The sequence below is a fragment of the Pygoscelis adeliae genome, unplaced genomic scaffold (genome assembly GCF_000699105.1).
Source record: "Pygoscelis adeliae isolate BGI_AS28 unplaced genomic scaffold, ASM69910v1 Scaffold218, whole genome shotgun sequence".
NCBI classification, from domain to species: Eukaryota; Metazoa; Chordata; class Aves; order Sphenisciformes; family Spheniscidae; genus Pygoscelis; species Pygoscelis adeliae.
This window is the reverse complement of record NW_008825433.1, coordinates 4768466-4782588: the sequence shown is the minus strand read 5'-3', so window position 1 is coordinate 4782588 and position 14123 is coordinate 4768466. Positions and strand designations below refer to the sequence as shown.

At 37.7% G+C, this 14123-nt stretch overlaps 1 protein-coding gene across 2 annotated transcripts in view; it reads right to left on the bottom strand.

The window, feature by feature from the left end:
* The window catches only part of ZFAND3 (zinc finger, AN1-type domain 3), a 142299-nt gene that overhangs the window by 53763 nt on the left and 74413 nt on the right, over positions 1 to 14123 (bottom strand). For both annotated transcript variants that reach the window (XM_009331075.1, XM_009331074.1), the window contains exon 4: positions 2893 to 3072. In XM_009331075.1, coding sequence (XP_009329350.1) covers positions 2893 to 3072 — 180 coding nt within the window. The remainder of the gene's footprint in view (positions 1 to 2892; positions 3073 to 14123) is intronic.

Sequence of the window (14123 nt, the reverse complement as noted above, 5' to 3'; positions counted from 1 at the left end):
CAAGAAGCAGTTGGGGGTGTGTGTGTGTAGAATTTTTAGAATATTCCTCCCCCCAAATTGCAACAGCATTTTTTTTTAAATTGGTGATTACTAATACTTCATAAAAACAAAACACATGTGAAGGAGGAAAAAAGGTCCTGAAGCTTGCGTCACTGTCTCTGGACATAAATCCTTAACACATTTTTGTTGACTATAACTGTAAGACTGAGAACTACCTTTCATTTACTAGGGGGAGAGATGTTAATCAGCAAAGCAGCCACTGGGGTAGGTGATTGTTCAGAACTGAGGGTGGCAGGAGGTGGAAAGTCACTACAACCTGGTTGTGTATGTAAGACACTCAGGAATGCAAATGCAACTCTCAGAAAATCAAAACAGTAACAAAAAAAAGGCAGAAATACTTGCATATCGTCAAACTGAATTCCTGCAAAATCCAGTTCAAGGAACTTTTCTCCTATATCATTCCTTCAGTGTTAAAAAAGGAAATAGCTACTTAAAAACAAGTACAACCTCCCCCCCCCCTTTCTCTGACACAGAATATGAATCTTACCACATGAGTTTTCTGTGGTTCTCTTCAGTAGCCGTAACGTGAATGGAATTTGTTAATTGCCTAAATGACTTGCTGCAATTCTGTCCAATCTGTTTACCCTATGGACTCAAGTACTATGGCAAATGCCTCGATGTGAAACTCTTCTCAAAAGCTTGAAAGGGAGGAGAGGAGAGTGGAATGCACCATGAGAATCCTTCCCGAGTACTCCAATCTTTCCATACTTTGATAGGGATTACCATAATGACCCCGTACATTGATTTCTAGTGAATTACCACAATTCTATTCAGAACAGCACATAGCTGTACATCATCACACTGCACTGCAAAACATCAATTTCTGAGGAACACAGCTGTAATGAGAGCAGTGCATGCTTTATAGAACTTGCTGCAAAATAAATATTTTACAGAAAAAGGACACCGTCAAATTAAAATCAAAAAGACATTTAAAGTTTGGGCATTCTTCATTACGGGAAAGAATCTTCCACGCTGAGGCCATTATCCATCAGAAAAGCTCCATCTGTGTATAATTATTCCTGATAAATGATACTAAGCTTCATTAAAGAGATAGTGGGGATGTGAGAGAAGACAGAGAGAGCTCAAGCTGTAAATAAATCTCTCCACTGTATTTCACTTAAAATCACCCCAGCAGGAAGGCATAAAGAATTTTTTTTTATAGGTAATATTTTCAAGTGCTCTGCAGGCTGTGCTGCCTAATATCCATCACCTTCAGTGTATGTTCACAAGCTTACAGCAATTCGGGAGGAAGGACACTATTTAATTTCCTTCCCTCCTTCCCATCCCAGTAATCACCTTCCCACTTACCCCCAAGTCCTTCTCAGCCGCAACAGAAACACTTTGTTGTAACACAATTTAATTCCAAACTGAACAAATTTTCAGAAAACCTGACCGTACTAGTAAGCACTAGAGAAGCACCCTGCCAGCAGAGGGGCTGAAGCCCCCTGCCCTGTGAAGGCCCAAATGTGTTGCTGAAGCATAATGTTTTGCTGAATTCTCTAGGAAGGTTGTTTTAAGGCCTTGTTTTTACAGCGGACTACAGGTTTCCCCTGAAGAAGCGCTGGACAGAAGGAAGACATGCTGGGTGGTCAGCAGCAACTGTGTATGCGAAGGAGAGACAAGAGTTACACGGCAAGTTTACTCTTATTACAAGAACTGGTATCATAAAGTTCACATTTGAACCCTGCTGTATTTCTGACAATATTCTCACATACAGATAGAAAACAATAATTCAATTTAAAAATTTTATTTTCGTTAGTCTAATAAACTACCACAATCCCAAAATGACACTTTGTGCTTTGTCCACAGCCAATCTGCAGAAGTAAAAAGAATATATATGCAAAGTCTACATACCTGTAAACAGAATAAATACTTCAGCAACTCAGCAAAACCATCCTATGCAAATAGTTAACACAACTGAAAACAAGTGCAGCGTATCAAAGATTTTTAGCCCTAGTGCTTTGTCAGCATTCTTTCCAGCAGTTGCCTCAATGTTCAAGAACCAGAGCAGCTCTAGCAGATTCCCTACTAAAAAATGAGCCTGTTTTTCTTGCAATGTGTATGTCTATTTAGCAGCCAAGAGGCACAAGGAAACTCAGCTCAAGAAGGATTCTCTCCATAAAGCATCTTCCAAAATAAAGCTACAGTTGGAGGAAAATGAAACTACAAATTACACAGTTGAGCTTAAGTTGTAGAAGGCAGATTTTAAAACTGCATCTATTACACACAGAATACATATAGAGGTTTAGAATAACTTAAAAGACAACTTTATCTCACTGTGTTTGCTGATCTTTAACATCTTAGCTTACCTTCAGGGAGAATTTTTGCCTTACCGAGTTCAATAAAGAAGAAAGATGGGTCATGAAAGAAGAGATTGATTACCACATGAAACTTAAGGTTTATGCAAGTAATCTAGCAGCAGTCTAGACAAACATGCATTACAGTCAGTGCTATGTGCAATTGCAATTATTAAAAAACAGAAGGTTTTAAAGTCAAAATTTACAAGACATTGGTGTTTACCCTAGAATATACATATTAATTTACCAGCAATGCGAGAAAAAGTTTCTCAAAATGAGAGTGCCTCAAAATTGTAATTAAATTGTATACTGCAGTTCAAACACCTGTAAAAGTTAGTTAGAAACTCCTGCGACCCCTTTTAACTTGTTCTTCAGTAAAAGCCACCAATGTCTATTTTGTGAATAACTTACAACCTTCCCCTTTGCCCCAAAAGACAGGCCATTTACTTCCAAAGGGAGTGAGTAAAACATAAGCCTGAGAAGAAAACAAAATGTTTATGCCTCCTTTGCTGTCACTTAGGACTTGTGCACTTACATTCCTCTTTGCTCGGTGAAGTTACATTCAGTTCTGTCAAAAGTTGCTGGTTGGAGTTAGCGGCCTGCGTGGTTAGAGAGGTATTGCTGTTGTCACTGTTCGTTTCTCCAGAGAACAAATCTGACTGGCTGTTGCTTGTGCTGGGAGTAGAGTCATCGTCTGGCTGCTTCTTCTGGAAATCTATCAAAACCAAGATTTCATACGTCATCCCACTTGCTCAATCTAATCGTCCGACGTTATGCAAGAAACCTGAGCGTAACAAATAACCCCAAAACACTGCCAGAGGTGGTATCATCTGATAATTTGTGTATCTCATACAACACGAAGTTAGAGTAGCCTTCAAGTTTTTATTTCAGATTTAAAGTATCTTAAAAGTTATTTGTTGTTGAAGAACAACAATCTCAGAACTACACAAAGTTCTTGTTTGCACAGCTGCTCAAGAGCATCCAAAGCTTACTACTGTGTATATCAGTATACAGCACATAGCATCATTTTAAAAGTAGTTCACACAAAGCACATACAAAAGCATAATGAGCAAACATCCGATGAGGGAAGAACTAAGGCATGTAATACAAGCATAAGGAAATGTTACTCTTCTCTAAAAACAATACTTCTCACTGCTGTTTTATAAAGTTCCACCTGTAACAGATTTGGTGAAGCTCGCATAGACAGCTATGGTTCCAGGTTAGTATGGAGGCGCTGGTGAGGGATTTGCATCACTTCATCCTCTGCCTTTTTTTTTTTCTTCTGTGGTTTTTTTTTGGGGGGTGTGTGTGTTTGTGTGGGGGGGGGGGGGTGTCTGGTTTTTTTCCCTCCTTCCTCTTCCTTCACTTACTCCAACATTGGTATTAAAAGTTGCTCATTGATCTACAACCACAGAGTTAGATATGGGAAGTAAATACATTAAAGCTACAGACAAATTATTTGGCTTAAAAGTTTTCCTTTTGTTTTCTTTTTGGTCAGCAAGCGCCAAGTCACGTTAAGTCTCCAAACTGCCCCGACAGTCCAAACTCTACGTCTTTTATAGATGCCATCCTCAGGCTTACCTTGCCTCCAAACCAGATTTGGGTTTGAGGAGAAATACTCTCTTCCTTTTTAAGTGCAAATCCTCCCTCGAGGGCTTTCCCAAACCCACAGTCCTGATACCTGATAACTACAGCATTAGTCTCAGGTTCCCACCAGCTACGCTACTGGATTTCAGTCCGGCACAGCTCTGCCACTGGATGCCCCTGGGGAACACCCCTGCTGGCCAAGTGGATTTTGGTTTGCTTAACATGCAGTTACTCTCGCAATGCAAAGGCACCTCTTCCATGTAAAGAGACAGTTGAAGATGAAGTGCACCACCTCTTGGTATTCCTAAACACATCTTTTTAAAAAATGACATACAAAGGCAGAATTTATTCATTACGCAAACACATACATAAATCAATAATGGTTGCTCATTATTATGTCATGACAAAGAGGAAAACAGAGCAGTCCATAAATATTTGCAGATGATGACGTGTTAGAAACACAGGTTGCCAACATGACTCGCTGGGATTCGGAAGCACTCCAGTCAAGCAGTCCCTAAACGCTGATTTAGGATTTAAGTGATTTGCCAGAGAAATTAATCTGTAACTTCTGCTGTGGAAGAGTCAGCCAGAAGCCGAGCTTGGAGATGAACAAGTTCAAAGCCAGGGAGAAGGACGAAGGAGGCAGCATATAGGAAATCATCCACCTCCCCAACACAGCTCTGAAAAACCGGTGGGATGCTTTTTGTCAGGGACGAGTTACTGGACCCAGGAAGATGTCCTACTCAGGCCTCACTAGTTATCAACAAAGTTTCACCCAAGTTGGGCTCCTGGATATTAATAGTGTGTTTGTGCAATCAAGAAAGCTTCACGCACTTGGGATTCTGCACCAGCCACAGCAATTATAACTGGAGCCACCACCCCAGAAAATACCCAACTCTTCACCCCTCTACTGAGGCCACAGTTCTGTCAGAAGGGGAGCTCACAGCTGGAGACGTTTTGGAAACCACCGGTCTATAAATAACCAGTACAGAGAATAAATGAAAATCTCACACGTTGCCTGCAAATATGAGGTGGCTACAAAGACTGTAAGTGTTTTAAGTGATATTGCATCCATTGTACAGAAGTAAAGCTGTGTTGCACGCATGTATCAGAAGTGGAAGCAACTCCATCTTCAAGGAGCAGAGCAAAAATAATGGTTACGCTCAATATTATACACCATGAGCAATCTATGAAATGCATTAAAAAAAGAAAGTGTAGAGTTACAGAACAGCAACTGTTACTATGAAATATATTAAAATTCAGCAAGTTAAAAATTCTCAGCTAGTGTATTTGATTTTTTTGCTAGATGGCTGCAAATACTTTACTCATGCTGCAGTAGCTCAGTGTGATCCACAAAAGGCATTTACAGAGACACGTAAAACATTTTTACAAAACGGTCTATATCATAAAAGTCCTGACAGCCCTTTAATGATAGTATGGTAAGTACTAGTGCTACATTACATCTCCCAAAGCTGCAAGGTTGAGAGCACATTGACCAAGGTGTTTGGTTTTTTTTTCCCTGAAAAACTATTCACTTTTGGAAACTATTGCTAAATTCTCCAACTTCAAAGAGAGCACAAAAGGCTGTCAAAAATGGTCATTCAGTGACAGCATTTCCCAACAAGCTTACTAGTGAAACAGCTCAGAGCTGTCACACAGCAGCAAAATCCACCATGCCAGTTAAATGCTCTTTGCCTTCACGAATCCAGGACCTCATGTTCAGAACTAACTTTTATTCAGACTGCAAATCAATTAACTTTCAAAAAAGCCTTAGCCTGCTCAGTTGTGCGGAACCTGAGAACGTCTCCCGTCCCCCCTTTTTAACCACTTTTTCACCGCAGACAAGAATACTTGAGGAAAGTATTGAGACTGCTGATCTCAAGCGCCCGAGACGTACTAACTGTAACTGAAGTTGTACTACTTACTTATACTACAGCAAATTATTAACATTTGCCTTAGTAATGTGGTGTCAACAGCAATACAGGACCCATTCAGTAACATAGTTTATATAATAAATTTGACCTAAATTAGCAACAGATTTCTCAAATATTGCTTTACGATTTGTGGTCCAGTATTCACCTGGTACAAATACATACCTAATGACATACTGGATGAGCTGTATTATATTTCTTCTGTGTATCAGTGGACGGCATTTGGCTTCTGTTAACCAGAACTCTCGTTAACACAAATAACTTGCAGATCACCTTGATCTCCCCCCAAGAACAATAAAAGCTGGCAACAATTACAGGAGAACTATGTCTGAATAAATCCAGTTAAGCCTTAACTGCTTAACAAATAAACCAAAACAAAAATACAAACAAAATACAGGCAAGACCCTGGCATGTTTTGAAGGGAGGCTTTATTCCGATTAAAATCAGAATGTAGTTCTGTTGACAGAACAATGACCTCTCCTAATAGTCTCAACGAGGGAAAAACAGAACAAAAGTTGGCAAGACATTCATCATTTCCAGAATGAAATTTTTCATCATTTCTATTTAACTAGAGATGCATGCAAAATGCTTTCACTTAAATTAATTTTTTCCTTCATTTTTACTGAGACTTTCCCTATGCTAGCAAAATCCGTGCCAAAATGTACAATGACTGACCACAAATCCATCGAATCCACGTTTCCCTTTCCTAGCTAATAAAATGCAACTTTAACTTTTTACAGAAATTTCAACTGGTACACAGGTTTAGTGGACATAAGCTTTCTCCATTTGTCAGAAAATACATTTTCTTTTTCTTCTCAACATTGTCCCCTTTTCTCCACTGCCTTCAGGTTTGGGGTTTTTTTGGTGGTGGTTGTTCTTTTTTTTAAAGTGCGAGATATCCCGGTGTTAGTTACAAGGTGGAGCCAGCACCAAAATATGATGTTAAAATTAGCTATTTCCTGCACAGGGGAACAACAGAAAGAAAGCTCTGTCAATAAAATGCATGAAACACATCCAATAAACTATTACTGCATGGCAGAGAAGCTGCTAGTAGTAAGCAGCAACACTGCCAGTCTTCCAGCTCCAAAATCCTTTTGCTTTGTTGAGTTTAAGAGTTGCACCCAGCATCTCAACTAGCTGAGCAGGAGCAGAAAATCTCAGTCAGGGCTCTCACGCACTGGATGTTGATAGTAAGAGTTATTTTTGTTTTGTTAATTAGGATTTCTTTGTAAACAAAACAATGACTATGTGCATATATAGACATGATACAAACATTTCATATTCTATATATACAATGAATTCAAATAGTTTAGATTAAAAGAAAGGCAAGAAGCCAGATTTGTTTTCAGACTTCAGAAGACAAGTTCTTTGGCAAGACAACCATTTGTCCATTTGTATTCATAAAATAACATTGATAATGAAAGTCATTACCTTTACAGCTTCTGATTCTAACCCATAAAACCAGAGGTTTCACACGAAATCACAACTTCTGCACAGGACTAAACTCCCTCATACATTTGTCCAGTTACTGTTACCAGGTTAGGGTGAGCAACCAGAAAGAGCCCGTCTTCCCAAGGTGTCCATTTCACCCGTTACCTCAAGATCAAACTAACAAATATTTAGAACATCCAACCTCTTCCACCACCTAAAATACTCCCAATTCTGTGACACAAAAAAATCAGACAGTCCCAATTCCAGTATTTCATTTACCTTAGCCATCAATATCCAACAAAATACCTAAGGAAATACTGAGTCCTTAACTGCTGCTTAACTGTAAGGGGTCTGTAACTAAGCAGGGAACAACCCTTCGGCTTCTGGTAAGTAACTTCTGTGATTACAATCAGTTGAAACTTGAGGTAAAAGCAAATACGAGCAATATCAGCGTGTCAAAGCATTTTATTCTGAAAAAGACAGGCATGTCAAAATATGACATGAAATGACTTAATACTAAGCCAGAGCTTTTTCTCATTTGCACTCATGCTAGGGTACAAGAAATCATAAAATTTAAGAAACTCCCAAAGGGTCTTAAACTTAAGCTCTCCTTTTGGCTTATTTTAAGGGTAAAAGTTACAAACACTTCCTATTCTCTGGTCTATAACAGATGTTCTCATTAATAAGAAACAGGTTCATTCAAATAAATTATGGATGTTGCAAGAAGCGTCAGAGGAGAAAATTGAGTCTTTAAAGTAATTATTTTGGTTGATAGGCAAATATTACACCACTTCTTTATTCTTCAGTCCAGCAGCTCCCACAACTTAGCAGTGTGAACTAGCAAAAAAGTTATTGGGATAGTGTTTGCTTTTTACATTGCATTAAATGTGCAATCTGCACTTTTTTTATTACCAGAGCATCTCGTTCTTTTACAGAGCATAAATTAACATTTAAGCGTCACATCAAATGTCTACTAGTCCATTAGTATCCCAACGTACACAACAGACTTTTACCTTGCTCTAGTCTAACCAGAAAACAGTTCCACACTTAAAAGAAAATGCATTTTGAAAGTACTCTATGGGAAGTAACAGAAATATTATGACACTGCAATGGCTCCAGTGAAATGTTTATTTTAAGTTATCGCATAATTTTATTTTTTTTTCCTTCATGTGCGTGGAAAAACTGTTCATATATGACCATGAAATAGTACTGCAAGTCCTAAAGATTTTATTTACTTACTTATTGAGAACTCCTCACTGGACTTTTCTGGTTCATAGCTTACTGAAAGCATTTCAAATGTCATTCATCTATAACTACATTTTGCATAATAAATTAGTGTGAAATGGATAAAACCTTTCCTTTAAGTAGATATCTGAATGCAATCTAAAGCTCCGGTAACGGACTGGCAATAAAACTCCACTTGGGAAAAGATTTTTTTTCTTCTTTCTTTTTAAATAACACACAGACAGAAAGATGCACTAGCCCACTTGCAGAATAAATACAGAAATCCTGCCCTAAGGGGAATGCTCTGTAGAATTTGCACAAGCATTTGTATTAGGAGAAGACAACCAAAGTCATAAAATGGAATCAGAGGTAAGTACTGTACAAAATTATATTTATAAATATGTAAACAATATATAATACACACATATATAAAAAGACGTTTCTTAATACAGCCACAATAATAATAGCAACACTAGGAGGATGAATTGAAAATCAGACTGGAGAGTGTGAAATAACTACTGCAGTATATTCTTGTATGAGCTATCAGCAGAGCTCATCACTTTCACACTTAAGCACAAAGCACAGGGAGAATTAACAAACCAGAAAAAAATATTAGAAAGACGATTTTCTATACAACTGAACTTTATTTAGAATTGTGAGCACATGTGGTACAGGAAAGCCATTCAGCTCTTGAAGTTTTTATTCATAAATACAATTTTTTCTTTTTTTTTCTTCCAGTTTTTCTTCATAAATATGAAGAAAAAATGAAACGAGTTCTTTATGCTCAGTTATCCTTGACGATTGCTATACTTTTTAAAATGGCAACACATTATTAAAAGTTTCAAATAATATTTGATTTTCATGTTGCATGTACTGAGCTTTTCATGTACATTTCATTTTCTTTTCAAATAAGCAGAAAAAATACTAGAAAGAGGGCAAAATAAACAAAAAAATAAAAACAAGATGGATCTGCAAGGGTTGTAAACAGACAGTGAGAAAATGACTGCAGTTACATGTATTTATCATTCAGGAATTAGGATCAAGTTATATAATAAGGCTGCCATATTTGTAAAACGGCTGGGATGTTTAACATGATCCAGTTTTTTGGGTCTTTGGGATTTGTTTTGTTTTTTTGTTTTTGTTTGTTTGTTTGTTCCCCAGAAAGTCTGATGATACTGTGTTTTGAGGTGGTGTACTCTCAAAAAAAGACACCCCTGGCTTAAAGATAACATTCCGTCACCTTCTTTCTCCTGGCTTTATAAAATGATTCTCCCCCAAAGCTACACAGGAAGCTCCAGATTTGACTACCAGATTTTGCCTATTATTTAGCAAGAAAATTAATGAATAACTAATAAACAAAGGCTAGCAAGACAACAAGCATAACATTATTACAGATGACCTTCAACTTAAGACCTAGGTCATTAATAAATATATACACAGACATCTTTTTAAGGAAGAGAAATGCAGTTTTATATAAAAGTGAGTAGAAGAATCTACAGTAACTGTATTAAACAAGCTTGTAACACCTTACATGACTGCCATGAAAAAAATTGCCATTTTTACACCACGTGATCCACCATCTCCAAAGTACTTGCGAAAGAATGAATTGATGAAAAAGGAATTTCATTATCATTTACAAAAGTATCCTCTGAGAGCGGCTTCCCCACAAAACAAACACTCCTTGCTCTGCCCGATAATAACAATTTGCTTACTGTAGCTATTTCAGTACCGAACAGGAACAAGGTCACTGAAAACCCCTGTAAGTAACATTTTAAAAACCCCTGTTGTCACATTTCCTATTGCTACTTAAAGTACCATGCTTACATTATTTCAACTAAAATTTCATTACTCCATAAGACTCACCAACATAAAGAAGAATAAATATTATTGCCTGTCATCACAGGATCCAAAGTACTGAAGCTATGAAGAGTAAACTACTGTTTTAACAATCCACTTTAAATTTCCTGTTACAGAATCCCTCAGGTCTGTGGTAGCATTCATACTTTAATTCACTACAGAGCATGTACAGTGAGAAAGTACTATATAAGGGCACTATTATATTGCAAAACCTAAAACCAGTGAGGGGCTAGCTATATAGCACCTGCATCTGACAGTGGAACTAGGAAATTAAGACAATTTATTACCAAACTAATTGAAACGGTATGGATGCTTGAATCCGTACCAAAGGATCTCGGTAATAATCCATCCCAATGGGAAAGCATGAACTTTAAATAAACTGTGGAAAACAAAGCAACTACTCCTTGATCATGACTGCAAGAAATATTTTATTTTTCAGTGATAAGCAGAGTGGGAATTCATTAGGAAGAACATCTACCAAAACAGACTGCTAGTAAAACACCAACCGAGTGGGCAGCTTGCCATGGACTCTTACATGCTGCCACTGCAAAAGATGGCAATGACAATAATTTGGCCAACTCTAGCAAGAAACAAGAAAAGAAACTCCGGTACACAACAGCCAGGAAAAGTAAAGTAAACTGATACAAGGTTATGGAATTAGTCTGTAAATCTAACTGGCTGAGGCCATTCGAAGGATCCATTTGGCACTTAAGGAGAACAACCATTTAACACGATCTGAGGGTAACACAACAGTGGAGATGTAACAGAATTAAATATAGGAGAGTTTAAAAAAAAGTACCTGGGGAAAACATCTAAGCAGCTATGATCTAGAGAATCTTTTCTCAAAGAAGACTCAGAAAATGTGTAACATGAGCATTTAAAACCAGACAAAATTCTAGAAAATACTCTAAAGTATAAGTTTAGAATTTACTAAGAGCGGCACACAACCTACAAAAACCACTCCCCTAAACTTCTATATCTTTATCTCTAGAATTTTTTTAGTACTAGTACCCCTTCATGAAACTGAACAAATTAATAAGAAATGTCCCATTTCAAATGAAATTCAGAGTGATGATACATTGAAGCCTATGCTCCTAAAGAGGGAGAAACATTCATTTTTATTAGAAGAATCTGATCCATAAACCAAGCACTTTGCAACAGCAGCGAGTCATACGAAGTAAACTAATGAAGTGAACTTCTCGAGGTGCTTCTGTAATAAGTAAGAGATCTTGAAAATGGGACTGTTAACTGATAGAAATAGAATTTAATTACCATTCATATTTATTCTGGACACTTCATTCACCAGACACGTAGGAACTAATATTGTTTTAATAAAAGAAATGTTTCAATTAGCTTTTCTTGTACTGGAGCTATCTTTTAAGTCACCTTATCATGCCCTTTCCAATACCTAGAGAGAACCCTCCAATTTCAAAACACGTCTATTATTTTTTAATTAATTCCTCCAGTCTAATTTATGTGGTTCCAATTAAAGTGAACGTTTGCCTCATTTTCTGTCAATAATAGTCACATTTATAGTTCAAGCATTCCCAAATATTTGACTATACTATAAATCATCAGGATTTTCACAAGGGATAAAATGCCTCTACAGTAAATTAAACCTTTTAGTACTAACCCACAAACCCCTCCTCAGTTCCCCCTCCCTCATCTCCAGTTAAGGCACCTTAATAACTACCGTTACCAAAACTGTCAAAACATCCCTCAGAATTACCCATTTATCAGACTCTTTTCCCCAGTCTCCTTTGAACAGCCAAGAGGCAGAGCTTGAGACCGTTCTGGAAGAGAAGGCAGAGCAGGCACTCTTATTTCTTGGCCTCACTTCCCCACAACCAAACCAACCCCTTGAAACGCGTGTGAGGAAGATTTAGTATTTTATCACTATTTAGGTTTCACCACCAAACCAACGAATGGCGAGGTGAAGCATAAGGGGTGAGCTTCTTCCCACTCTTCCCCACCTTACTAGAATCTGATGCTTCTTCTTGTAATAAATACCTGCCTTTCATATGCAGTAGCTAGAGAAAACTGTGGAGAAGAAACTCCAAGTCTGACAGTCCTCAGTTGCGGGGGTAAAAACTTGGCTATGGTTGGAGTTTATACAAGCAATTTGTGACTGTAATAATCTACAATAATGTGAAAAAACCCAGGTCATGTTTTAATGACACAAGTGAGAAAGCTCACTGGAAACTCTTCTGACACCTTTGTGCCTTAGCTTCAAGCTCCACGTTTTACTAACTTCCCAAAGGAGCCTGGGACCTTAAGGGAGTAGCTGTAGTCTCTCACTTACCATCCCCTCCGTGCTATTCTGCAATCACACAGAAATGCACGAGAGCACAGTGTTCAACCTGCCGACAAAAAAACCGCAGAAGTTCAAGGACCAAGGAAAGGAAAGTTGATCTAGAGTTATGAATCCAAAAGGTCAAACACAGCAAACTCTCACTAGATGTGGCTGCTGCAAACCACTGCGTTACATTAAATTCTGACTATAGAACACTATGGCTCAGAAACCCAACCCCAACTTAGGCACCCCTTGCTTTTTTCCAGCAAACTTGAAATATATATATTTCTTTACCAGTCTTTTAGGAACAAAAATATGAATATGCGCAGATATCAAAGAACTGCCTATATAAAATAAACATTGCTTAGGCCTCTCTGTGAGCAACAAAACATGCTGAAGTTTTGAGTTAATAAAAACAATTTTTTTTTAATACCTACTTATTAAAATTGTCTTCTAGAAGACGACAGAAATGTTGCATTCAAGTCAATGACAACATGCATTTTCATTATTAGCCAATTAATCCCAAAGAAAATAGCTGGAGCATATCTCAAAATTTGAAATCAGTATAAAATGGCTGCAAAAATAAGTCATCTAGTGAGTTCATACCTAAAGCTTATGGATTTTTTTATGTTTTTTCTTACAAATGCTATTTCAATATTTAGATGCTTCTCTGGTTTCTTTACATTAAAATAAGTGTAGAGAAAGACATGGAATGGAAAAACTACTCTCCTCAGAACGATGCATTCCTGTCCCCTCAGTGGAAAAGACGGATACACTTCTCAATTCACTTATTTTTATATAGCAAATACATGTGAACTTAAAGCATCTCTTGTGATGACGAAGTGATTCTTCTGCCTGTCAGCGCTGGAGGATCACTGCTGAAACTGGCTAAAACACACACTCTTGTCTATGTCTTAATATGGAAATAGAGAGAAAGCGCAATAAACAAAAAAGCACGAGAAGAAAATGGTCCTTTTGCTTCTCACACCCATGATTTGTGATTTGATATGATCTGACTTCTTGTGCTACCACTTGCAAGTTACTGGAGATGAGAAAATTAGCCTTTTGCCAGTGTTGCTTCCAGAGCTCTGGGTTGCAAATGGTTGTTATTGGGCATAACAGATCTGGGAACCCTTAAATAGGAGTCTTCACCAGCAAAGTATGTATCTCTAAATCAAAGCAGCAACGTGCCGACCTTGAACAATACATTAATTAAATGCTGGTAACGCTGGGATCCTGCACAAGAAAACAGATTCTGTGGCCAGTCCTCCGTGTTCCAAGTTTTGTTTCTACGAGTTTAAAAGCATCACAGCCACTGAATTAGGACTCCTACTCACGGAAAGGCCCCAGTTGTTTCGCTTTTCTTCTAGAGCCTTAGAGAAGGTTTACAAGGTTTTGCAAGTTCTTCTATTAATGAAATACAAAAAAAAGCAAAAACTATTT